The sequence below is a fragment of the Megalobrama amblycephala genome, linkage group LG2 (assembly GCF_018812025.1).
Source record: "Megalobrama amblycephala isolate DHTTF-2021 linkage group LG2, ASM1881202v1, whole genome shotgun sequence".
Lineage (NCBI taxonomy): Eukaryota > Metazoa > Chordata > Actinopteri > Cypriniformes > Xenocyprididae > Megalobrama > Megalobrama amblycephala.
Window position 1 is genome coordinate 60,100,951 of NC_063045.1, and position 27,636 is coordinate 60,128,586.

General features: G+C 38.1%; 1 protein-coding gene across 3 annotated transcripts in view; it reads left to right on the forward strand.

The window, feature by feature from the left end:
* ttc28 (tetratricopeptide repeat domain 28) overlaps positions 1-27,636 on the forward strand; it is a 345,699-nt gene that overhangs the window by 115,147 nt on the left and 202,916 nt on the right. The window contains exon 1 of one of the 3 annotated variants that reach the window (XM_048181320.1): positions 6,291-7,537. The exons of the other annotated variants lie outside the window; for them this stretch is intronic. Within the exon in view, the coding sequence (XP_048037277.1) occupies positions 7,511-7,537 (27 nt within the window). The 5' untranslated portion in view covers positions 6,291-7,510. Of the gene's footprint in view, positions 1-6,290; positions 7,538-27,636 lie in introns of those variants that run through there. 3 annotated transcript variants of the gene reach the window in all.

Consider the following 27,636-nt stretch of genomic DNA (forward strand, 5'->3'; position numbering starts at 1 on the left):
CAATATTTTACACTTTATAGACCCAGAAACCAACATTTTAGACTTTACAGACCCAGAGACCAATATTTTACACTTTATAGACCCAGAAACCAATATTTTAGAACAATTTGTAGACTTTACAGAACCCAAAAAAACTTTATTTTAGACAAAGTTTAGACTTTACAGAATTACAGAACAATGTTTAGACTTTACAGAATCCAGAAACCAATATTTTTGAACAATTTGTAGACTTTACAGAACCCAAAAAACTTTATTTTAGACATTACAGAACAACGCTTAGACTTTTACAGAACCCAGAAACCAATATTTTAGACTTTACAGACCCAGAGACCAAAATTGTAGATTTTACAGACCCAGAGACCAAAATTGTAGATTTTACAGACCCAGAGACCAAAATTGTAGACTTTACAGACCCAGAGACCAAAATTGTAGATTTTACAGACCCAGAGACCAATATTTTAGACTTTATAGACCCAGAGACCAACATTTTAGACATTACAGAACAATGTTTAGACTTTACAGAATTCAGAAACCAATATTTTAGACTTTACAGACCTAGAAACCAATGTGTTAGACTTTACAGAACAAAGTTTAGACTTTACAGAATTCCGAAACCAATATTTTAGACTTTACAGACCTAGAAACCAATATTTTAGAACAATTTGTAGACTTTACAGAACCCAAAAAACTTTATTTTAGACATTACAGAACAACGCTTAGACTTTTGCATAACCCAGAAACCAATATTTTAGACTTTATAGACACATAAATCAATATTTTAGACTTTACAGAACAATTTACAGAACCCATAAACCAATATTGTAGACTACAGAATCATTTTTAGACTTTACAGAACCCAGAAACCAACATGCTGCTCTGAAACGCCTATAATGTAACTTCATTCACTTTTTAGAACCATGGTTGTTTTCTGAACCCAAGGTACTGTGGAATCACTGAAGATTTTTGAGGGTTGTGTGCATGCAGACCCCTCTTTCCTCGAGGGTTGCCCAGGTCTAACAATGAAAAGCCAGATCTGGGATGTGTCCTCCTGACCTCCAGCTGTCCCTCATGCACGGCTTACAGCAAAATGTGACCCATCTGACCCACACCTTCCTACTGGGAATTAGACTGGATCTCCAGGGCACCTAAGAACTCAATACATCTTCATCAGAGCGGGAGAGTTCAATTGAGAGCCATTAGTAGGGCTGAGAGTAAAGGTGGAGCAGCTGTTGGGTCTTAGAAAGGCTTGTTGCATCTTTTGTGTTTGGAGAGCCGAGGTGTCTGTTTCACGCCCCCTCCTCCTCTCCATCAGCGAGCAAGAGAGTAGAGCTGCTGTCTGAAGATAGAGCTGCTGTGGCTGTGAGATACGCCTCACAACATTAATTAGCAGCTCTCATTATAGCCCACGGCCTCGTCACTCTGTCGCATGCGCACACACACACATGCACGATGCTTCCCAAGGTCTCGGGATCTTCACAATACGCTTGAATATTCTTGTTTACCAAGTTGCTTTAAACAGTTCTGTGATTCATTTGGGTGAAAACAAACCTAAAGGGATTTTCAGCAAATAACATTATGAGTTGATTCTGTGCATTATTTCGAAATCGTACCCAAAGAAATGCGAATGCAATTTGTGCTTTATTAAAAATGACATGCAATCAGAATTGGAGTTTTCTGGCTTTTAGTTCATGTCTGTTAGCTTTAAGGTTGTGTCTACTGCTAAATGTTGACAAAATAAACTCTTTTTTTCAGTGACTAATCTTGTATTATTTTTTGTCCAATTGCATGCTCTCTAAAATAAGGACGTTCCTCCCATAAAACTGATTTCAAGAGTTGGAATTGTGATGTGCATTAAAGTCATTTGCTATACGAAGACTGTAGGCTATTCTAAAAAGACAAACCCTTCGATATTTGACATAGAAAATGCATCAACACAGGAAAGAAAATGGCATTCAAACCATCGCATGAGTCTGTATAAGTGTAAGTCAGAGTGTTGGTAATCTCTCTTACATGAGGACACGGTTATACACCCATGTCTGCCACTCGTCCGTATCTCTGTAATGCACTTTTCCTATATCCAGCCTTTCATTTCTCCGTCAGCCAGTCCTTTTAGTAGAATGATAAAGGCAGGGGTGTGTGACACACAGAAAACATACAGATGCTGAATGTTTCTGCTAAATCACTAGAAGTGCTTTCAAAAAGCCAATATTTGATGCCCTGATGGGAAAAGCAGACCACAGCTGGAGTTCAGAGAATCATCTGCAGGTTTGGACACTTTCACCCGTCTGTGTTTCCTGTCACACTGTTGTGCTTGTAAGCACACGACAGAGCAGGTCAGGCCTAAAGGGTTAGTTCACCCCAAAATGAAAATTATCCTATGATTTTCTCACCCTCAAGCCATCCTAGGTGTATATGACTATCTACTTTCAGATGAACACAATCAGAGATGGAGATTGTGATTTAAAGAATTCTCTGTTTAAGGACTACGACAAACGAGCTTCTTCCCGGGTTGGTGACATCAACTAACCCTAAAATTTACATAAACCCCGCCCCCGAGAACACACAACAAAGGGGGCGAGGTCATGTTGAGCTGCTTTAGAGAAGAGGAAGAGTTGTTGTAATAGAGTGTTGTTGACATGCCGTCATTTTACACCGGACTGCTTCACAAACGAGGGTCAATTCAACACTGGATTTGCACAAAAGATGAACATGACGGCACATGCTAGTCGGTGAGTTGAATCAACTCCACAGCAACTACATAAATTTATCCACTAACCATTCAGAAACGTCCTGAGTCTCTCCATCAGTGTCGACTCCGGTTTGAACAATGTAAGGCTGAACACTTTCCTCATTTTGTCTGCATGAGATTCTCCAGCTTTGTTGTTGTTGAGCTGTTAAAGCCCCGCCCTCTTCTGGAAAGGGGGCGGGGAGCAGCAGCTCATTTGCATTTAAAGGGACACACACAAAAACGGCGTGTTTTTGCTCACACCCAAATAGGGGCAAATTTGACAGGCTATAATAAATGATCTGTGGGGGATTTTGAGCTGAAACTTCACACACACATTCTGGAGACACCAGAGACTGATATTACATCTTGTTAAAGGGGCATTATAGGTCCCCTTTAAGGGGGGCCTACCTGTGCTAAACATACTAGCACATTGCTTAGGAGTTTTGGGTAATTTCGACCCTGCCCCAAATGGCACCCTAAACACTTTCGTTCTTTGAGTCCAAACTTTCGTGACGTAATGCCACTTTGACTGTAAAATACATAAAGCACATATCCGCTGCAAAGGGGGAGCTAGCGAGCACTCTTCTGAAACCTAAAATGACAAACGGGACACCCTACAGTCTCATGGACTTCACAATCACACATGTGGCAGCCATTTTAACTCCTTTGTAAGACTTGTTAGGATGCTTATAATCTCAACCTTGGACTTCATGCTGAATGTCTGATTCATAAGCAACACAAAATGGGAAACACTTCGGGAGTTTCGAAGTTGTCATCTGATTGGTTGAATTCTCCAGGATTTCCAGGAGACGTGTGTGTTGTGTTCTTTAACAGTCTGCCAGAGGCCAATCTGTTATTGTAGGCCCATCGACTTTACAATTTCAAACCTCTAAACATGACGTGATTGGCTGCTTTACATGTCGGTCAGTGTCCTCTTGGCCGGTCCTTGACCAATGAAAGCTGCGATAGAGTCCAGACCTTCTGCTGTCAGTCTGAAGGTCTGGCTACGCAAGACTAGGATGCATATAACCAAACCAAGCATTAACAAAGTTGGGGATATTTTAACATTTGAGGACTCTAGCACAATCTAGTGCTTATTAAATGCTGTAGCTCCTAATAAAGGCCATTATCAAACAGTGTAAACCCGAATAAGTTGGCAAAACTCCCCCTTAACATTAATATTGCACAAAAAAAACATTATATAACACTTAATTTTTAACATTTACTCTCCCTTTCAAGCATTCTGGAAAAATAGAAATCCCAGCCCAGTTGTAGTTAAACTTAAGTTCATCTAAATTAAAAGAAATGAGTTCATAAAACTCAAAACAATGAAACAGTTCAGTTTACTTAAAATATGTCAGTTCAGTGAACTGGAAAGAAAAAAAGTGCTAAATACTCATAAAAGTTAATTTGACTGAGCTAATTTGTTTAAGCTACTCAAACCAATTAATTATTTTGAGTGTTAGGGTTTACCATGAACTTTATAATAATGACTTTTATGTCAGTAGCATAGCTGGCTGTGTTTTTAGATGTAATGTTGCCCGGTGGCTGTTTAGATGTTTACAGGTTGTCTTGGTATTTCATCACACAGCGGCTCTTTTATTGGAAAGTGACCTGATATTACTCTGATATCATGGCATTTGACAGCTGCTGTTCTGATGAAATGTGCTTTTAATAAGGTTTTATTGCTGATGCATGAATAAATAATGCCGCCTGTAGTTTATCTTCATTGTTGGTTAACAATGTCAAATCTGTGCCCTTAAACTGCCACTGAAGCCCAACATCTGTGCTTTTACTCTGAGCTGACACTGATGGAGGTCATTTATATCAGTTCAAACCTGTAACGTTGTTATATCTTTGTCTCACTAGTCGTATTATCCGCAGCAGTGTCTGTCTTGTCCTTTATTTGACACGGGGAGCTTGTTTCTAAGTCAACCGTGAGCAGGTGCAAGTGTGTTTTGAGTGTGTATTCTGTGCAGAAATGTGTAATGTTCTTGCTGTTGGGAGAAACAATGTGTTTTGTGTGCAAATGCAGGAATTGCCAGGAGAGACGCGGTCCTGCCCTCTTCCTGTCCGTCAACACTTTCGGTGGCATTTAAACTTTTTGAAAGTGGACCTCAGAATAATATTAGTCGAGGATCAGGGCAATTGTCCAAGCGGAGACACAGGGACTTTTCCAAATCTCTCTTAAGAAGCCAAGCACCAAGGTAAACAAGCAGAGAGATGAATGTTTAAAGATGGCCGACGATGGACAGAACAGGTGTCGTATTACAGTGAGCTATTTTCAGCAGGAATGCAGTAATTGATTTTGTTATTATAAACACACGCTGGACCAGGCTGGAGTTTAGGGCTAAAGAAGTCCACAAACCTTGAGTGTAAATGTACCTAATGCATTTTGATGCACTCACTGCCATTTTGTAAAGTGATGCCTTAATATAAACCTCGTTCATTAATCACCTCAGTACTGTGCCGATATATATTGTATGTTAGTTTGAGGGTGTTTATGATAATTTTCATTAGTAAGATATTAACAAACATCATTACATTATATAATTCTTAACAGATCATTAGCTAATGTACATTTAGATTAGAAATGTCACCCAGATTTAATTTACATATAGGCCTACAGTATCTGTATTTGAATGTACATCAACTAATGATCTGTTATGAATTATATTTTGTTTCTTAATGATGATATAAGCATGAAAGTTATTGTGAGTCACCCACAATTTTTACTGATTTAACCATTATCACAATACATTGTCTGATATATATATATATATATATATATATATATATATATATATATATATATATATATATATATATAGATATAGATCAGAAACTGCTGATATACTGAACACACACACACATATTATAATAAAATAATATATATAATTTATTTTATTATAATATATTATTATACATAAAATTATATATATATATATATATATATATATAATTTTACTGTAAAACATCATTACATTATATACTACTGTAATTTTACTGTAAAATGTTTAAAATATTCTATATATATATATTTAAATGTGTGTTCACAAGATGTGTACTTTAATAAAATATTGTTTTAAATTGAATATATTTAATATTCTATTCTATTCTATTCTATTCTATTCTATTATATTATATTATATTATATTATATTATATTTATATTATATTATATTATATTATATTATATTATATTATATTATATTATATTATATTTAACCACACTTGTGTCCTTCAATGGAAGTATTCTCAGTACAATTTACAGAAACAATATTAAAATATATTTTATTAGTTCAGATATATTTCTGTATTTAGATTATATCATTTATTGACACAATAAATGCAATATCATACAGTAATTCTTACAATATCATCAATGTATTTGGTAACACTTTACAATAATGTTCCATTAGTTAACATTAGTTTATGCAGTAACTAACAGACTGATCAAGCAATATTTATTAATCTTTGTTAATGTTCGTTAATAAAACCACAGCTGTTCATTGTTAGTTCATGTACATTAAATAATATTAACAGATTTCGATAATTTTTAATAACGTATATGTAAATGTCGAAATTAACATTAAAATGAACAAATTCTTTGAAGTATTTTCCATTGTTAGTTCATGTTAACAAATGGAACCTTATTGTAAAGTGTTCTATTTGTACAGTAAACTTCTAAAAACCACAGTTACAGAACATACAGAACATAGAAAGACTTTTTTGTTGCTCTACAAGCCCTTTTCTCTTTAGAAATATAAATCTTTTTTTTTTTTTTTTTTCTTAAGTTATGTTTTATCCAATGTCTTGAATGGACAGTTCTGGGTTGAGCGTGTAAAGGTTTGTGCTTGAGTACTTTTATCCTCTTTGTGCAGCAGTGGGCTTTATAAATCCAGATTATGTGTGTGTGTGAGTGTATTCGGCGGCTCTATGACCCCGCGGACTCCTCTCCTCCTCCACCGTCCTCCTCTCTCTCTCTCTCTCTCTCTCTCTCTCTCAGCGCAGAGGAGCAGCGGGGAAGGAAGTTATTAGTGTTCTGCGCTCCAGTTCTGCGCTGTCGGAGGATATCCTTCTCCTTCCAACTCTCAAATTCCAAGGATTTTTCTGTTTTTCTTTCCCACTCCTCCTCCTCCTCCTCCTCTTCTTCTCTCCAACTGGATCCGTCTATTTCTGCGCGTCTTTGAGGGTTTTTTTCTTTTGCGCGCGCGTGCGTGTGTGTGTGTGTATGTATAGAATTACGCATCATCTCTGGAATCTGGATCCACTGTGATTTTTGAGGATTATTTTCCATCAACACTCGTTTTATGCAGAACTTTTCGCGCTTTTGCGCACGCTACCCGGACACTTAAAGGAAACCGGACTGTTTGGAGCGAACAATCGTGTAGCGTTTATCAGAACGGAAAGTTTTTCTTCTCTTTTCTTCCGCGCGAGGCACATCATCCGCTGTCACGATGGAGAGCGAATGTCTCCGCATATAGCGTGCCAAGTGTCCCATCTGGGCTTACACGATCGTAATAATCGCTATCGCGCATTTAAACGAACATTAAACTACCAGTTGAAGCTCAAACGAGCAGAAATCTCCAGACTGCGCGTGTTGGATTATCAGGAGGACACTAGAGGCTCCAGTGCTCTGCGCTTTTACGCACGTTCGCGCGCCTGGAGAGCGTCATGAATCTGCCGTCCGGAGACACTGTGACTTTATGTCCTCCTCATCCTGAATCCCACTTCTCTGCCATCGTGATGTTTTGATGCTGTTCATTTTTGCTTTACAAATATGATGAAATGGCAGCCCCGGAAGAAGGTAAGCACGAGATCAGATTTATGGGAGTGTATTGTGAGTTTGGCAGTAGATCAGGAGGGGAAGACCTCTGGATGAACATGATCTTGAAGGTTGTACGCTGAATTCGTGCTTGGAGAGTATTTGATGTTGAAATATTTGAGGTTTTAATGATGCATTTAGTCCAAGTAGAGGATTTTTGGACTGGATTGTAGGTTATATGCAGAAGAACAATCTCTACTCCATGCTCATGCATTAAAATGCAGTGGTTTTTCTCTCTCTTTTTAATGCATTTTATTCTCCGTTGTACTTGTGATACATGCGATTATGATGATGATTATGGTAATGAAAGTCCTTAAATGCAAAGTCACCTCAACCTTAAAGTCCTATCATGCATGCAGGTCTGATAAATGCAGTCCATAACTTTACTAGAAGCTCAATGTCTTTGCTGGTATGACATGGCCATTGTGGCATAGCGTATGCTTCGAATGACTTTGTTTTCAGGTCTAAACGGCACCGACCGTTTGATGCTAGGAATCCGTGAGCTGTTTTGCTGTCTTATGTGCGTTTTGAATGAACTAAATGCTGAGTGTGCCATTGCCAGGGGCCCTTTGAACACCAGCCAAAACTCGTAGTTGCATCTTCTTCTCCACTAGAGGGCAAGCATCCTCAGATCACAGGAACCTGCCTCCCTTCCCATGTTCTTCTGAGGAAAAAATAATAAATCCATGACATTCCTCTGCTTTTGTTTAAGAAAAAGATTTTGACTAGTTCACGTCGTGCCTGTAATTGTGTTCGGCGTATTGTTCCCTAGATTAAAGGGCCTTAAATGGGTCTTTTGTGAATCAAAAGATGATGACGTTCAGCGAGTGAGTCACTGCTACAGCTGCCGAACACCTCTTAGGGTTTGTAAATAAGACCTCCGTGGAAGATAAAACCTGATACGCAGCTGGAGAGCGGTGTATGACCGTGCAAACTTCAGGTTCCTGCGCTGGCGTCTGCGTTTCTGCTCGGTTCATAGGCGACTTAAAGTCGCGATGTACAAAAGAACTTGATTATTTCGTTCTGTATAGAAGACGAAGACTATTCAGCACTCCCCGGCGGGAGTCAAATGGCATTCAGCTCATTAGGGTCTCCACTTTTCTCCTCTATTAGAGGCATATTGTTTGGGGCTGCAGTTAATCAAAAGCCACCACAGGCCGCCCTCGACTACAAACACGCTCGCAGAAACAGTCACGACATGAAGTGCGAGTTTGCAGCTCTTCTGTGAAGTCTTGTAGTGCTCTATCAGAGTGTTTGATAGGGGTGGAAACCTTCAGGCACTTCAAGATTTGATTCAGGGAGTCGTGTTCCCAAACTGTTCATGATTTTTCGTTTTTTCTGCAACAGTGTAGGTGTGCAAAGTTACAACTGTCAGTGTGTATTTGAATGAATCCAGTCATTTGAGAATGAATCTTGGTGTAGGAATTAAAATTTCCTGATAATTTACTCACCCCCATGTCATCCAAGATGTTCATGTCTTTCTTTCTTCAGTTGAAAATAAATGAAGGTTTTTGAGGAAAATATTCCAGGATTTTTCTCCATATAGTGGACTTCACTGGGGTTCAACGGGTTCAAATGTCAGTTTCAGTGCAGCTTCAAAGAGCTCTACATGATCCCAGACGAGGAATAAGAGTCTTATCTAGACAAAAAAATATAAAGTTATATACTTTATACACGTATTACGTAATCACGTTGGAAAGGTCACGTGTCACTTAGGCGGAAGTACCGCGGTAGGGCGAAAAACTCCAACTTTAAAATCGTCTGACATCGTTGTTTTACCTTTTTTTGTAAAAGCCGTTTGAATTAGTCTTTGCACATTCGCTTTGTAAACACTTGCTCAGTACTTCCGCCTACGTCACGCTTTCCAACATGATTACGTAATGCGTGGCGCATCACAGAGCAGCGCAAGACGAGCATTTGTGGTTAAAAAGTATATACATTTTATTTATTTTTTAGAAAATGACTGATGGTTTCTCTAGATAAGACTCTTATTCCTCGTCTGGGATCATGTAGAGCTCTTTGAAGCTGCACTGAAACTGACATTTGAACCCGTTGAACCCCAGTGAAGTCCACTATATGGAGAAAAATCCTGGAATGTTTTCCTCAAAAACCTTCATTTCTTTTCAACTGAAGAAAGAAAGACATGTACATCTTGGATGACATGGGGATGATTGAATTATCAGGAAATTTTAATTCTGAAGTGAACTAATCCTTTAAGGTGGGGCTTTGGCATGGACGAGGGTCTCAGGAGGGCTCTGGACAGGAGGGATCGCCCAGGTTTTGGCACGGTCACACTTACAGTTGGCTGACTGCTCACATTCTTTTCAGAGTTGGCTCAACACATTTCCGACAGGGGTTTGCATTGCTGCCATTCAGAGCTGGTGCTAGACTTCTAGGGGCTCTAAACAAAACCCAACACAATCTCACGGCAATGAGTTTTGCTGAATCGGTGGCTGATTCGTACAATCTCATTTGTACAGTTTCATATGATCTGTTTAAACCCCAGTGATGGGTAGGTTTAGGGGCGGGGTTAGGGGTTGATTTGTACATTTTTGTACAAATCAAATTGTTCGAAATCATATGAAATCGCCACCTCATAAAATAGTTAGGTGTTCCCTTGAGATCGGGTTGAAACCCTCAAAAAAATGACCCCCGACCCTTTTAATCTGTTCTTTCAGAGCAGTTCCACAACAAACAGTAATACAGTAATACAATAAAAAATAAATGCTGTTCTTTTAAACTTACTATTCATCAAAAATTCTGAAAAAAAAAGAAGTCAGTTTCCAACTGCTTTCAACATTGATAATAATGTTTCTTGAGCAGCAGATCATCAGAATGATTTCTGAAGGATCATGTGACACTGAAGACTGGAGTAATGATGCTGAAAATTCAGCTTTGATCACAGGAATAAATTATATTTTAACATATATTCACATAGAAAACATTTATTTTAAATCATGATAATATTTCACTGTTTTTACTGTATTTTAGATAATAAATGCTGTCTTTGTGAGCTTTCAAAAACAATTTGTCCATCCACTAAAAGTAAAAAGTCAGCTTGAGGTCTTTGTAAACTGATTTATCGTCCACTATTGTAAGTCCGATCGCTTTTATTCAACAAGCCACTTGATTTGGTAAATAATTGATGTCTTTAGCAGATACTGAATTTTAGTATTTAGCCGCGTTTGGGTTTGTTGAAATCGCAAACCGTGTTCTTGTGGTAATTTGAAGTCTATCTCAACACTTGTAGCTCTTGGTACAATGTTAAAGTAGATCCTCACTCATAAACCTCCTTTATCTTTCTTTATCATCTTGTTTTTGTATCTTCCCCTGCCTTTGTTTAACTAGTGTTTGTCCTACATGCATCTCCCTTGCTCTTTCCGGTATTAAGATATAGCATCAAAATTCAGCTTCCAGCTTTTAAAACACACTCATAGTAATAGTCTTTTACTTAAAAACTAGGTCTGTTTTCCGGTTCTTGTGTAGTCCCTGAAGACGAATCCCATATTCGGCTCTGTGCCGTGGAGATCAATAAAGCGTCTGAGAAACTCGCTCAGAGTTTGCCGAAGACCTCTCGGGCTCCTCTGCTTCGGATTGGATTACACTAATATGTTCAAAAGCACTTTATATTTTCCCAGCGCCACTGTCGGAGCGCTCCGATAACGCTCGTAGAAGGGAAGACTTTGTTTACCGTGGATTACAAGGATTACGGCGCTGCTCGCTCGCTCTCCCGGTATCACTACCTCAGCAGATTAAACATCCCATCCATTACTCACTCAGAGAGGCTGCGGCCCTGTGGTTATCTATTACGGGGGGCAGATGTACAGGGTACTTATTCTTCGTGTCAGGGCGGCTGATTCAGGCCTGTGGAGGCCGGTGGGCCCGCTAATTCTCTCTAACGTGTGCTCTTTTAATAATTTAGGTGTGAATAATATGGAGATGATGAAAGTTGTTGAAAGATAAGAACCTGGGTGAAGTTTTCTGCTTTCTGGGGCATTGCCGAAGAATAGAGCGAGGAGATCATCCTTGACGCTCTCAGAATGGGTTTTATTTTTAGCCAGCTTTGTTTCGTTCCATCTAGTGCTGTGCTGACAGAAACGAAGCGTTTGTTTGAAATGTATTGCTCCGTTTTTGGATGCAAGACTGTATCGATACTAAGTTAATAATTATATTTATGATTTGGGGTTGTTTTGGATGTTTTAGCTTTGTTTTCAAACAACAAAAGTTGTCAGAAGTCAGTCAAGTGTATTTATACCAGGTATTTGCCAATTCAGAGATCAACCAATCCTTACACGATCATTTAAAAGTTTGGAATCAGTAAGATTTGGCTCAAACAATGTTCCTTTTCCGATGACATCACCAAGCCCTCTTCATTTACACTCTAAAAAGTAATTTAGGGAACCTGTTACCACAACTTAAATAAATGCGCAGTTGCAAGGTATTGCTTTTCATTAAGTTGCAAACATTATTTTGTAGAGTTCTGTTGACATAATAATGTTGAATATTGCATCAACTTAATATTGTGTTTAATTTAAACTCACATTTCTGCATTAACTGGCTTTTTCAAAAAAATTAAGTTGTAGTAATGTAATGAAATTGTCTTGATAACTTCAGAAATTAGGTAGGGGATTTCTAGTTCCCATGCTAAAGATAAAGAGAATAAATGTTTTTTTTTAAATTAAGTGTTATTTTATGTGTGTTTTAGTGAAGGGAAACACCTGTTAGTGTTTAATGCTGTTATGTTTGACATTTTTGTGTTTACCATTGTGCTGAAGATAGGGCTGCATGATTAATCGTACGTTTTGAAAAAACCCATTGAAATCGCGCTTAAACGATTTCTCTTAGTGCGATTATGAAATCGCACAGCTGCAATTATTTTTTTTTATGCGTGGCTTGTCAATGAATTATGGCTCCAAATGCTTATCCATCTGAAAACATCTGAAAGTTTGAATCGCTTATAATGTGCATTTGAAAAAACAACACGCGTCAAACATCTTTCCAGACATGAGAAGCATTTATTAACATCTTGTCCATCAAAAGAAAACATTTAATAATATGTTTTACTCCAAACTCACTTTATAACGACAGTTGAGCATCCTTCTGTCAGATGAAGTGGCTTCTTACACAGAATATGGCAGTCGTGTGTTTATTAATCATGTTTAATCAATCAAAACGTTTCAATCTTCTGTTTATTCAGCTACAGCGATTGTATAGGATTTCCTGGAACGACGCGTGTTCTACTTCGGCAGCAAGGCATATTTGCAGTTTCTGCCCGAGAGCGCCCTCTGACTTTCAGATGGAGAAGCATTTACTACTGATCACAGAGCCGTACAACTCTGACAAGCTGCGCATAAAATAATCAAAGCTTTTGCCAAATCGCGTGCAATAAATCGTGCAGCCTTAGCTGAAGAGTAGAAACATGAAGGTAAACACTACACTGACTCTATAAGCAATGACTGCACTAATGCCAGTGACAAGTAATGTCTCACTTGTTCATTAAATGTATGTTAAATAAGTTGTTTTGGCATGTGCTATGGCATGAGCATTTATTTATTATCTAAAATTGACGTGAGCTGTTGATTTGAACTGAAATAGATAAGATTAATTGGTTCCAACAACTTCGAGCAAATACATTTTTTTGAGTAATCAACTTAAAAAAATTGTGTTTATGCTACAAAATATTAAGTTGTAGCTTGTTGGTGTAACGTAAATTCAATGAAGGTTGTCATAAAATGATGCAAACTGTTTTTTAGAGTGTACAACTTCTTTCCTCAAATCACATGCTGCATTTTGGTTTGTAACGGCCAGTGTTTTGTGGTCTAATCAATAAATTTATTATCATCAAATATCCTTTTTTCGGTCTCATTTTAGAAGTAAAATAGTGATTTTTACAAACCTTTCTTCATGAAAATTAGCCTGAAATTCTTTGCACACTACTATTTCTTAACATTGAACGTTCTGACAGTATTGTTAAAGGTGGCAGGGATAGCTAGAGATAGTTAATATCTTCCCATTTTTCTCCCTCTCTCGGTTTAATAAACGATACTCCAGGCCGATGTGATTTAGCGGCAGATTCACTGAAGTGGGCTTAACCCTTATCGGAGGCGATACTCCTGTGCTAAAACCTCGTTTAGAAGCTCTTAACCTCTGGGGAGCTGCAAAACCTTATCTCCATTTGATTCCTGCGTTATTTATTAGATCTCTGCGGGGAGGCTATCGTTCTCTCGCCATTATATCCATCACCGGAGTATCCCGCGGCATCTAAAGTCTCGATGACAAACATGCTATCATCTTCCGCACCTGTTTGGTTGGTATGTGGCCACATTCACCCTGATTTCTGAATTTGACTGAGTGTTTCCTGGGTGTGCGTAAGGTAACCGGAGCGCTGTGAGGATCTTGATGAGGAAGGTGTTTTGAAGAGCCTCCCGCGACGAGAAAGGAAGCTCTCAGAGAGACAGGTGGATGATTAACCGTCAGCGGCGAACACACCTGCTGGCTTTATGATTTGCCAGCGTATTTACAGCCTTCCATGCAGGATGGGCTCAGAATCAGACGGCCAGACTTGCTGCGGTTCTCGCGGCTCACCTGCCTGTGAATGCTTAGAGGCGTTTTGAGGAGCTGGCGGGGGGAGTTATTAGGCAACCTTGAATAGATTCCCTCTGGTTCTCATCTTTCAGCCGCTGACACCAGGATGAACTTCCTATTCTGGTTGTTCCCTCTGGTTTTTCACCTCCCAGATTGGCTCATTTCTCCTGCAAGATGCTGTGCGCAACACAAGCTTCCATTATAACACAAACGCCTTTTGAGATATTTAATGCTAAGCTCCGCCCACCTTGGTTACTGTTGCTAAGATATTCTTTGTAGAATGCCCCATGGAGATTTCTGTGTACTGTTTAAAAGGTGGTAAAAATTGTAGTATTGTGTCTAAAACAGTTCCAGAAAAGTGAATTCCATCTCTATGGGAAGTCATTAACTATCTTCACCAATTCCTTCCCCTCTTGAGCAATATTTAGAGCATTCAATATTTTGAAATAGCAGTTTGACAACTTTTTACAAAAAACTTCAAGGTGCACTGAGTGTTTTTGCACCACCAAAATGTACTAGGACACTTCAACTATCATTTTTTTTTTTCCCATAATGTGACCCATTTCTAAGTGAAAAAGGATATATGATGAGAATAAATGTAGGGCGATCAAGAAACATTGGTGTTACAAACTAGAAGAGAGCATGTGATTGGAAAAAAAGAACTGAAAAATAAGAAAAGGAAAGTAATTTTACTAGTTGAGCAAATGAAAGATGAGATGAGGAAAAAAATTTTTTCTGTGGAATAATGTGCACTGATGAATTGTTCACAATAAGATAATCGGATGGAATGTCCCATAGAAATAAACCAGAGATTTCGTTAAAATATGTGTGCATAAAGTGGTAAAAATTGATTGGGTATTATTATTTTTATGTGGCATTGCAGCACATTTGTATTTGCTGTTTTTCTTTAAAGAAGTTGTCAAAGGCATAGTCTACCCAAAAAATCATGTTTCAGAAGTCAGGTTCAGAATTGGTTATAGTACTGTATTATAGCACTTACTAGGGTATTAAACTACATTTTATTGGAGGTTTAAAATGGAAATTGGCTTTACGTTGGTTCCGTTCTTGCCTGGAGTGTTGAAATTTCACTGTAAAGATTGGGAATAATTGTTCTTCTGCTGCTCTTGTAAGTTATGGGGTACCTCAGGGCTCTATTTTAGGCCCGCTGCTTTTTTCTCTATACATGATTCCACTGGGAATATACTATATTTAATAAATTTGGCATTTCATATCAAAGTTATGCTGATGACATGCAGCTGTACCTGCCTTTTAAAGCAGGAAATAATGCAGCTGAAATGCCACGAGGAGGTGAAATGTTGGATGAATTCAAATTTTTTAATGTTAATTAAATTCGATCATCAAATAACAGCGGTAAAAAAAAGTTTTTCAATTGAGGAGGATTGCAAAATTGAAGTCAGTTTACAGGATTTACAGGATTACAAGTGCCCTGGCAGCAACATTTTACCATATTTTTGTATAATTTCTGTAAAATTGTGTTAAAAACTATTCAAACACATTGGACTTCTATAAAGCAAAAGTTTGCCTGATGTTTTTAAGGCAAGGCTTAGAGAAGGATCATTTATATCAGCCGCGATGTCTTGAAGTTTCTGAACTGTATCTGATTGTGTTTCAACCAGATGCTACAGCATCTAATATGACTGATAATGCTGTTGATTGAAATCAATGTAAGCTGCCCCCTGGAGCTCATTAGATAGATGAAGTGTGTGTGTGTATGTGTATGTGTGCAGCTCAAAACTGAACATTCAGATTGCATGATAAAAAATACTCCATAGCCTACTATTATCTCTGATTTATGTATTGTGCTTACTGTAGAGTTTTTGTGTATGCATCAAAAACCCTGATGACCTACTTCATCTGCCCAAATCTGCAGTAACCAGAGCACACTGTGTGCAAGAGTATATCTCGAGGCGATGCACTCGACTTGACCTTCCATTTCCAGTGTGACGAACGAACCAGAGCTGTGATTTAACATCCCCATGACTCATTATTAAGTCAGACTGGCAAAAGTGAAGTCATTTTTCACTAAATTGGATTAAAATGCAAAATAACTATACTTCTGATATGATAACTGGGCGGCACTGGCTGTATTAAACAGGTCACGCAGCATGTTTGAAATGTTTATACTGCAAGTTTATACAAACGAATAGGAAATATGCAGAACCTATGGTGCAGTACGCAGCAGGCCTAAATAGTATGCCAGTATTCAATTCTGAGCTTTTACATTTGGCATGGACGTTTCTTCATGTAATGACTTTGCTGATTGCTTTTGATTAGCATGTGTGTGTAAGAACGCATGTGGCGTGTAGATAGTGATAGAGGCCAAAAACGCTGTTAGTCAGACCCTCGAGCAGACGCAGAGCCGCATGAATAAGCATGCAGGACCATTCTGCAACACATTTCCCAGTGTGATCAAGTGGAAAAACTGCTCAAATGCAGCAGCCTGGGAGGATCCGGCATTCAGACCTGCTGTAGCGCGAGCTCATCCGCACTACAAAGACAAACACAGCCGTTTGATCGTGTCTCTGACCTACTATTCTCCCGCGGAACCCACTCAATGTGCTGCTTTATTTTCAGCTGATTACGTTTGATGCAAAATAAGGCGACGGCGTAAAGGTGGGCGAATGACCAAAATGTGTTTCTGTATGAGTCATTTTATATCACAAACATAGTATTGCCGGTTTTTAGCCCCTTGCATTAACCTTTTTGAGTTTACTTCATTTTAAGCCATTTCACACACGCACACTAAAATGAAATATTGATTTTCATCAAAGCAGAAAAATATTGAGGTGTTTATTTTATTAGCCCTATTTCCCAGCCCTACTTTCTTACACTTTGTTGTGTCTGTAGTCTTTTGTTAGCAATTATATGTGATGACACTGACCTATGGCTGCTTGATTATGGCAAAAATCATAATCGCGATTATTTTGGTCAATATTGAAATCACAGTTATTTAACATGATTATTGGTGGGTGATTTGATCAAAGTCTTATTTCATGATTTGAGTCATTTTGGTGAAATTTCACAATTATCGATACTTCAGCAAAAACTAATACTAGGTTAAATAATGTAAAGTTAAAGGTCCTCAAAACAGTTACAGAAGACAATCAGCAATACAATAAAAGAAACTAAATTACAGCCAAAACCGACAAATAAATACAACAGAACAAAAATACACATTAAATTGTATTCAGATAAGGAATGGCCTACAACAGAAATTGAATAAAGTAATCAAATGTAAAATAACACTGCTGTATACATTAGAAATACAAAAGTTATTCATTCAAGAACAGTGAGTGATTTTATCTTTGTCTTTTGTTTGATTGATGTCAATGACTGCAGCAGATTTATTAGGCTGCTGTCCCTTTAAGAGCTGGACGGATCCAATATACATGTTTTCTTTCTCAACTATTTACATTCATTTAAGACATAACTGACTGAGTTTACGAGGATACTCGCTAAAACGGCATTTCAACATTTTTGTGCATAGGCTATTTGACCATTTAGGTGTAAATAAAGTGGGTTTAATGTTCGCTACGTCAGAATTTATTCGGCAAATGCATTTCCATCTCTCATTATTCGCATTAGCTCCAAGTCAAAAAACACCTGAAGCGAGCGTAAAAACTTGTTTGCAAATTAAGGGATTTATTTTCTCGAAATTTGGCGTTTCCATCACTCGTTTCTCATGCGATTAGTTCAAAATGCTCATAAAAACAGTGTGATGGAAACATAGCTAGTGTCTCTTTCGTGGCTTTTAATAACACTGTTTAATATCAAGCACGTCCCGCAGTTTAGCAACGATAGACTGTATTTGACATCACTCACTTATTCGGCTGATTCAGATGTTAAAGGTGCAATGTGTACATTTTAGGAGGATCTATTGACAGAAATGCAATATAATATACATGAGTATGTTTTCAGTGGTGTATAAGGACCTTATTTTATGAACCGTTGTTTTATTACCTTAGATTGAGCCATTTCTGTCTACATACACCGCAGGTCCCAGTACATGTAAAGTTGCCATTTTGCACCGGCAGTTAGTTTCTACAGTAGCCCTAAATGGACAAACTGCTCTACAGAGCACATTTGCTTGACTGGATACTCTCTGCTGTCACAGACGACGACATCTTTGTCCTGTGTTGACCACCGTAGCTTCTCTATATTGCAATTCGCAACCTCAAGTTTAAGTTTAGCTTAGGGAGGAACAAAAGCGCACCGCTGTGAAGGAAAGGAAGGTGCGCGGGACGGAACATAATCGTTTTACGTCAATTATCTTGTTTTCATAATTGTTGGAAGTCGAAATCGAAAATTATTTACGATTAATCACACAGCCCTACACTGACCCAAATGCCATGAAGTTGTCAGCGGCCAGTCTCCGGTTTGGCGGGATGTCGTAAATGTGAGTGAAACACACACGAGGCCTCTGTCACATCGTAGCAAGCGCTGTAGAAATGATATTTGCCAACTCTTTTTGTTCTCCCTTGCGTTTCAAGCCTCTCCCTGCAACAGCAGCAGCGTGTTCATCACCTGCCAAACGGAGCGAGAACGAGCGGCAGGCAGAGAGACTCCTGAAGGGCAGAGGAGGAAGGGAAGGCGTTTGCTCTGTCGGTTCACCTTGAAGCTGCGCTGGTCCGGCCATTTGCTAGCGGAGCAGGAAGTGTCAGTGTGCTTTGAGGGGAAGTAATGAGCGAGTGGGATGTCATGTCTATTTCGTGGATGCAAAATTAAAGAAAACTTGAAATGCTGCCTTGGCATCTTTCTAAAATATTAAAAAATACTATAATAGTAAAAAAATACTTCTGGAGCATTTTGATTCTTTCTTTAATGATTCTGAATCGACTCTGAGTCAGTTTTTAACCATGCTTTAAACTGCTTTAAATTAAACAGAAGTTTTGGTTTTGTATGATGACAAAGGTAACATGATTTACAGTACCAACAAAAAGGTTTAGTTTGTATTTTGTAGTTGCAATTTTCTCTGAATCTGAGTCAGTGTAGTTGATCTGTCTGTCACTGGAAGATCAGTTTTTTGTGAGATATTTCAGGAATCGTTTTGGAATTGTGACTCCCTGAATCAGAGTCTGATTGAATCATGAAGTGCCAAAAGATTCCCATCCTGTTTTTATGGTGAAACAGAATATTTGGCAAGATTTTATGCACATATGGATTTGATTGTTGCAATCGGATGAAAAATGATAAAACATCTTTTTAATAACATGAATTAATGAATCATTCACAACTCCAAAAACATTTATAGAGTAAGTGAATTGGGTCAGTTTTGATTTCATGTCATCTCTAACATAAAGTTGAGTAGTGCATCAGCTGCCTAAAAAGTAAATGCATTTTTGTCTCATTTTCTAGTAAAAATATCTACATCTAGATAAATTTACTTTAAGAAGCAGAATGATTTGTTTTATGAAGAACTAAGTGAGTTTATGCTTAAAACAAGAAAAACAAATGCCAATGGGGTTAGAAAAATAAACTTAATTCACAGGAATTTTTCTGACCCCATTGCCAGATATATATATATATATTTTTGTTTCCAGCAAAAACACACTTAACTCTTTCCTGACATTGATGGAATTTTCCAGCAATTCATGTTTTCACTGTTATACGGTAGGGGGCGCTATTACATATCTTCTAAAAGAGTGCAGAATCTCCAGATCAAAACACAGGCAAAGAAGAAGCAGAAACAAATGATACACGCACATGTAAAATAACACGATCATCAAACATTAAACAGCGTATAAATCAAAACTGCCTAAATGCGATATTTTCAGCTTTTTGTTACTTTTTTATGAAACTTACCCACATTCAAGTGTTGATAACAAAATAATGCATGAAGCTAGAATGCTTCTTTTTTTGTTGTTGTTGTGGATGTTGGTTTAAAAGCAGAGGCTCTGTTCTTTCCTTTGATATACTGAATGTTTACATATTCATGCAAACAAAATATTCTGCGGGCCATGAAAGTTTTGTGAATATAATCAAAAATGCTGGTGCTGACTAGCAACTTTTTTAGCAAATGCTGGTGGGGAGAGTTAGCATCTTAGGACATAAATGCATCTTGATTTAAGGAAGGAAGGAAATTTTTTGCACCCAGAGACGTCTCGCCCAGCGCTTTCCAAAGCACACGCCGCGTCCCTCTCAGATGAACCCGGCTCTCTGCGTCTGTAGCGTGTGAAGAGATGAAATAATGGAGGGCCACAGGGCAGCTCTCGCCGAGACTTCACAACTCCCGCTAATGTAATTGGTTTCAATTCCCAGCACTGCTGCCGCATGCATCGTACCCATAATGCCCCTCCGCACCTGCCACTTCCTGCGGCGTGTGGACGAGCACATGAGAATACAGCCATTTAGATTTTCAACACCTTTGTCACAAAAGTGTGAATCGCTCTATTTCTGTATGTCACACGCTGGACAGCGGGAAATAGTCATGTGATGTTTCGCTCGAGAAAATGAACATTTCAGGGTGTTTTTGGGTCTCAAGAAATAGATGCTTCTTGTTCTCCAATCAGAGAGTTTGTGTGTATTTGTTCCAGGGAAAAAAATGTGTTTATTGTCTTTGTTTATAAAGTTGCGTAAACTTGCTGGATTTGGACATTCAGTCTTGAGACCCAAACAAGCACATCGATTTGCACCTTTTCCAGAGGCTTGTAATAGTTTTACTTTGATGACATGTTTCTTTACAAAATTTGACCAAATCTGTGTCAAACAAGAGAATATTTATCACATAAACAGTTCAATGAATCATTTGACTTGAGGAAAATATTATTGCTCAAATTGGGCCTGAGATTTCTTCTGAATCATGTGAGATCACGGTTTTCTTTTTCCTATAAATGAATCTGAGATTCATGAGTATAGCCTCAGTTTGAGAGATTATTGAAATATCTGACTTTTGATTGCAGACTTTGGCATCTTGGCAAAATCTGAGCATGACTGGAGATCTCAAATGTATAATATTTTAAATAATAATTATTAATTACATTTGTATTTAAAGTAATTTCAGGATGTTTCCTATAATTTTAAATGATCAGAATACATCTATGACAAAGGATTCTAAAAATATGGCTTCTTATAAAAAAATGTTCATCTGGCTCAATTTACCCCAGGTTAGGGGTAAGTTGAGCCGAGTCAGTAGGTGGGTGTAAACTGAAGCTCTAACAGAATCTTTTTTTAAAAGCTAAATTAAACAACATAAAACCAACCAAATGAAATTGAAATTTTAGTGTTTAATTGTTTGCATTTCTGAAACAATATGTAGAACATCAAAGTTGTAACCTTCCCATAAACAGACTAAATAGAGAGTTTGTTGAGTGAAATTAAATAAGAATGAATAAATGTCACTGAAACTAATAAACATTTTAGTCAAAAGGTTCTTGACATGGTAGTTTTTCTGCAATGTCGACCATGTTAGGCCATTAGAGACTACAGGTGGAAAGATATATATGATTAAACATCCTCTGGTTCGTTTCAGAGAAGGATTTGGTGTACTTCTGCACTATTCTTATCAAATAAACGCGAAAATAAAGATAAACTAAACCAGTTACGTAATATTGCATTGAAATGACACCAGTTTATACTTCAGATTTAACTTAAATTCATTGCCTTGTGGTGGCGTAAGTTAAAACGATGGCTCATCTTACCCCACTCTCCCCTACAAATCGACGGTGAAAAATGCTATCTATCAGATTATGCTTTATCAATGTCTACACGTATCCCAACCCTTGCAACAAATGCAAAAATATGCAAACAGAAATTTGGTGTTATTTATCATGACAAAAATGATGTAATATTGATGTGCAGTAAGACAATCTGACAGATAGGATGAAATGTCAGGACACCGGAACCCATCGTGCCCAAAATGCTAGTCTTTCTGTTAGGATGTCATGAAACGATAAAGGTTGGTTATTGTCCACTATGACACACTATACTTGATCTATTCTTGCATCCCGATGCCATTGAAGGATCATGTGACACTGAAGACTGGAGTAATGATGATGAAAATTCAGCTTTGGTCACAGAAATAAGATGTATTATAATAGAAAACAGTTATTTTAAATTGTAATATTATTTAAAAATATTACTGCTTAGTGAGCATAAGAGACTTCTCAACCTCAGTAGCATTTAGGAGAAATCCCTTTCTTTTAATGTACTTGCACACTGAGAGAGGACGTGTCCTCATCACTAGTGTAGAGGGGGAAGGGTGTGTGTGAGCTTTAATTGGAGAGCTGCAGAGGGCCGGCCGGCAGAAATTAGAGCTGGAAGCCCCCTGCAGTCCACATACGAGCACGTTCCGTCCACACACACACACTTAGCAATGCGTATAAATCCTGTCTCAGAGGAGCTGTGAAAAATGACGGGATCGGAAAAAGTGCGCAGGAGAGAGAGGTGAGGAGAGTGCCAGAGAAATGTTTGTAGGCTGCTGCTGCCACAAATACATATGGGCATCCGAGAAACGGCGTCCCTGTAGGAAAGACTGCAACAGGATTGCTCACTCTGTCCCGGAATATTCCATACTTGTGGAAAACACACACACACATGTATATGTATACTATAACTATACACTACCCTATGTATGTATCTAAGAAACTTCATGTATCACGGTTTTCACAAAAATATTAAAATACTCTTTTAAACCTTGATTATTAAATGTAAATATTGATATTGATAATTGAGTATAACTGCCAAATTTGTTCATTTCAGTCCAGTGTTGAATGTTTCATCCCCTCCAGCAGGCAGTGAGGTCATATGTCGGGTTAACATCACAGCCCGGGCGGAAAATAATAGTGCGAGACTGCTGCGCTTAGCGTTTCCCAGCCTGCCGCTTTCTGCCGGCTTCATTTTCAACCAGTGATGGCCTTGAACAACTGAACTCTGAACTAGATTTTCCCAGTCTGAGATGCCCTTTAACGGGGAGCGTTTCTGATAAATTGGGCCGCGCGGAGACCAATGGAGCCTGACGGAGTTTTGTTCAGCTGCGGTTAGAGCCTCTCTCTCTCGCTTTATGACATGTTCACTGGTTCGTCCGCACCATATGCTTCTCCCGGGGGTTCGGGGAGCGCGTATGCGGCGTGTCTTCGGGTAGTTTGTTTGAGTTTGCGAACAGACTGTTTTGTTTGTCGAGACCAGGTGTTTCTGATCAAGCCAAATTAGTTGGTGGCAAACGCCAGTGCCACTGAAGTACATTTACTGTGGGAGGAAAGATCCTGCTTTACCAGTTTGGAGATGAGTGTGTTTTTCTTCATTTAGTGAAACTAGAGATGTTTACAGTGATATTTTTTCAAAACTGACAATAGTGAGGAAACACTGTGTTATTGTACTGGATCTATCTATCTATCTATCTATCTATCTATCTATCTATCTATCTATCTATCTATCTATCTATCTATCTATCTATCGTGTGTTCTATCATCCATCCATCCACATTCCATCCATCCATCCATCCATCCTCTATCTATCTATCTATCTATCTATCTATCTATCTATCTATCTATCTATCTATCTATCTATCTATCTATCTATCTATCTATCTATCTATCTATCTATCTATCTATCTATCTATCTATCTATCTATCTATCTATCTATCTATCGTGTGTTCTATCATCGTGTGTTCTATCATCCATCCATCCATCCATCATCCATCCATCTATCTATCTATCTATCTATCTATCTATCTATCTATCTATCTATCGTGTGTTCTGTCATCTATCATCCATCCATCCATCCTCTATCTATCTATCTATTCTGTCATTCTATCATCCATCCATCCATCCATCCTCATTCTATCTATCTATCTATCTATCTATCTATCTATCTATCTATCTATCTATCTATCTATCTATCTATCTATCCTATCATCATCCATCCATCTCATCTATCTATCTATCTATCTATCTATCTATCTATCTATCTATCGTTCTATCTCCATCCATCCATCATTCTATCTATCTATCTATCTATCTATCTATCTATCTATCTATCTATCTGTTCTATCTATCATCCATCCATCCATCTATCTATCTATTCTTCATTCTGTCTTTCTATCCATCCATCCATCCATCCATCCTCATTCTATCTATCTATCTATCTATCTATCTATCTATCTATCTATCTATCTATCTATCTATCTATCGTGTGTTCTATCATCCATCCATCCATCCATCTATCTATCGTCATTCTATCATCCATCCATCCATCCATCCTCATTTTATCTATCTATCTATCTATCTATCTATCTATCTATCTATCTATCTATCTATCTATCGTTCTATCTATCGTTCTATCTATCATCTATCTATCGTTCTATCTATCGTGTGTTCTATCATCCATCCATCCATCATCTATCGTTTAAATCATAACAAAGGCACAAACACTACTAATAAAAAAGCTGGGTCTGTTAGAGCGTCCACATCTTGGTCCACCTCTCCGATACGACAGTCATTACTGTGCTCCAGACGACGCCACTTTTAACCCATTCCCCAACGGGACGATCAAAATTAAATTTCATAGCTGGAAAAACGACATGCCATAATTACATTACATAAAAGCCATTTTAAAAAGAGGAGGAGGGGGAAAACTAGCTCATCCTTGATTAACTGAAACACTATTCTAATCTGGTTTGCAGAAGAGGCCAATCCGCCCCTGCTCGATACCCTCGGGACACGGGATCAGGGTAATGAGAGGTGCCCGAGCCTTCAAATGAGATCATTCTGCCACTAATTTCCCAAACAGGAGCGTGCTGGAGACATGCACCTATTTACAGGAACGATCCGAGCGTATCAATAAGCAATGAGCTACATCAACTACACGATTCGTTCGAATGGAAGCCACATTTCGAACAGGCGTCTGTTCGGGAAAACAGTCTGGTTTGTAATGAGGGAGGTGATGTGAAGACGCGGCGGGATTCGTCTGGCGGCAGGGAAGTGTTCTCTGGGCAGACAAGTGTTACTCTCAATCCGTGCTCTCTCCCAATTGTTTACCTGAGAGTTGAAGAGTCAGACAGCCGTCTGAGACATGGAGATGCAGCAGAGCGCTTGTTTTCTGAGAGCCGGGGAAGAAAGGCAGGTCACTGAGAAGTTGGAAACAATTTCACATCACAGAGAGACTCTCAATAATGAGCCCAGATCATTTCAAGCCAAACCACAACAAAACACTCACATCTACTTAGTGAACGGCATATGAAAACTGATTCATTTACTAGGGATATGAATCATGAGGAATTGATCAGTTCTAGTTCAGTTTCTGATTTCACTAAATGACTCCTTAAAGGTTCTGTTAATGATTCGTTTAGTGATTTTCAGCAGGAAAGAAAACAACTATAATTTCTTTCACCACCATCAGAAGTCTGTTGTCAAAAAATATTAATCACTTTTTAGAATTGAATTGAGAATGCTGCTTAAATTTGAATTCAACTGGAACTGAATTTGAATTGAGCAAACAGGATGCAGAATTGTAATTCAAATTTAGATAAAACAACCGAACAAAAGATGAATGGATGGATGGATGGAACGATAAAATAGAACGATAGATAGAACAAATACACACTGAAATACAAAAGGTCTTCATGACAAACCACCAAAATAAAAGTTTGGTTTAACTTGAAATTATTACAAACAGTAATATACCATAAAAATAATGCATTCTGGGTTATATTGTTTATCATTTTAAAGAAAGTAGCTTGATATTACCCAGAATGCATTGTAATATACAGAATCGATTGTAATACACAGACGGAAATTACTGTAAAAACTAGGGTTGTTCCGATTCCGATACTAGTATCGGAAATACCACCGATACCACAAAAATTTCTGGCATCGGTATCGGCGAGTATTTAAACTCACGTACCGATCCGATACCATTTTCTTAAACAATACCTAGTTGTGCCCGCTATCTTTGCTTAACGCAGCAAATCGGAAATCAATTCTTCTTCGCGGCTCAGAATGCAAACACAGGAAGTTGTGCTGTGTTGCCACAAGCAACCACTGTTTAGAGCAGCGGAGAAGTGAAAACGCGCTAGCAGTATGTCTGCTGTTTGGCAGTATTTCAGACCAGTAAAACGGCGACATGTCTCATATGCAATGCTGCAATTTCGAGTGGCACAAGTATTGGCAACTTTAACACAAATAACTTAATAAAGCATTTGAAGACGCGTCACCCCGCGCAACACGATGGTTACATAAAGGCTAATGCTGCGTTCACACCAGACGCGAATGAAGCGATAAGCGCGAGTGATTTATGTTAAGTCAATGCAAAGACGCGAATTGACTCCCTGCGGCGCGATTCGCGTGAATGACGCGGTGCGAATTGAGCGATTCGGGCGTTTGACGCGCTTAAGATGGAGAAGGATGAGGCGTGCCAGCTTCATTCAAACAAAGAGAAATGTTTTCAAAAGACAATAAAGATAACCGACAAAATTGTCGGGTTTATTGTTCTGGATGACCAGCTGCTGTCAGTCGTCGGGTAAAGCTGAATCTCGGACTTCTGACATGGCTCTCTTTTCATACAGATTACATAACAAAATTGTTTCTGATGACTTCAAGTTTTAAAGAGATTATTTCAACTTATATAGCCTAATTATATTCCTAGATTTATTTGTTGCACTGTTTTTATAGTTATATTGTAAAACTAATATACCTTTTTCAGTTTACAGTGTTAGATTTGTCACGCTGCATTTGAAGTTCTTTTTCACTTAAAATAAGCATAAATAATATAACTGACAAGTGCACACAAATAAAAGAAGACATCTATAGTTTCAATTGATATATTACTTATGTCTCTATGACAAGAAATGAAGGAGTATTTTAAGTCTGTTTTGCTGCAATGTGAAAAAAATCCTGCAAAACGCGCCGGCGCGTTTTCAGACCTAGGGAGTTAACTTGAAATTATACAAACAGTAATATACCATAAAAATACATGCATTCTGGGTATCGGATCGGTTTACTTTTCGGTATCGTAGCCGATATTACCCTGAATGCATTGTAATATACGGAATCGGTATTGGGAATGGAACAGGGGTATCGGAACATCTCTAGTAAAAACAGTGCATTCTGGGTAATATTTGTTGTTTTTGAGAAAGTAGCCTATAGGTTACTTTCTCGAAAATGACAAATAATATTACCCAGAATGCATATTTTTTACAGTATATTACTGTTTCAGTGGAAAATGGTATTTTACTGTGTAAATTTTTCATTTTTTACAGCTATTTTTAGAGTGACATTGAAATAAACAAGACATTTTGAAATAGAATTTTTTGTAGAACTTTGAAGTAGAATTTTTTTTCTAAAATGTACACCAATAAACTTTGTTTTACAAACCCGATTCCAAAAAAGTTGGGACACTGTACAAATTGTGAATAAAAAAGGAATGCAATAATTTACAAATCTCATAAACTTATATTTTATTCACAATAGAATATAGATAACATTTCAAATGTTGAAAGTGAGACATTTTGAAATGTCATGCCAAATATTGGCTCATTTTG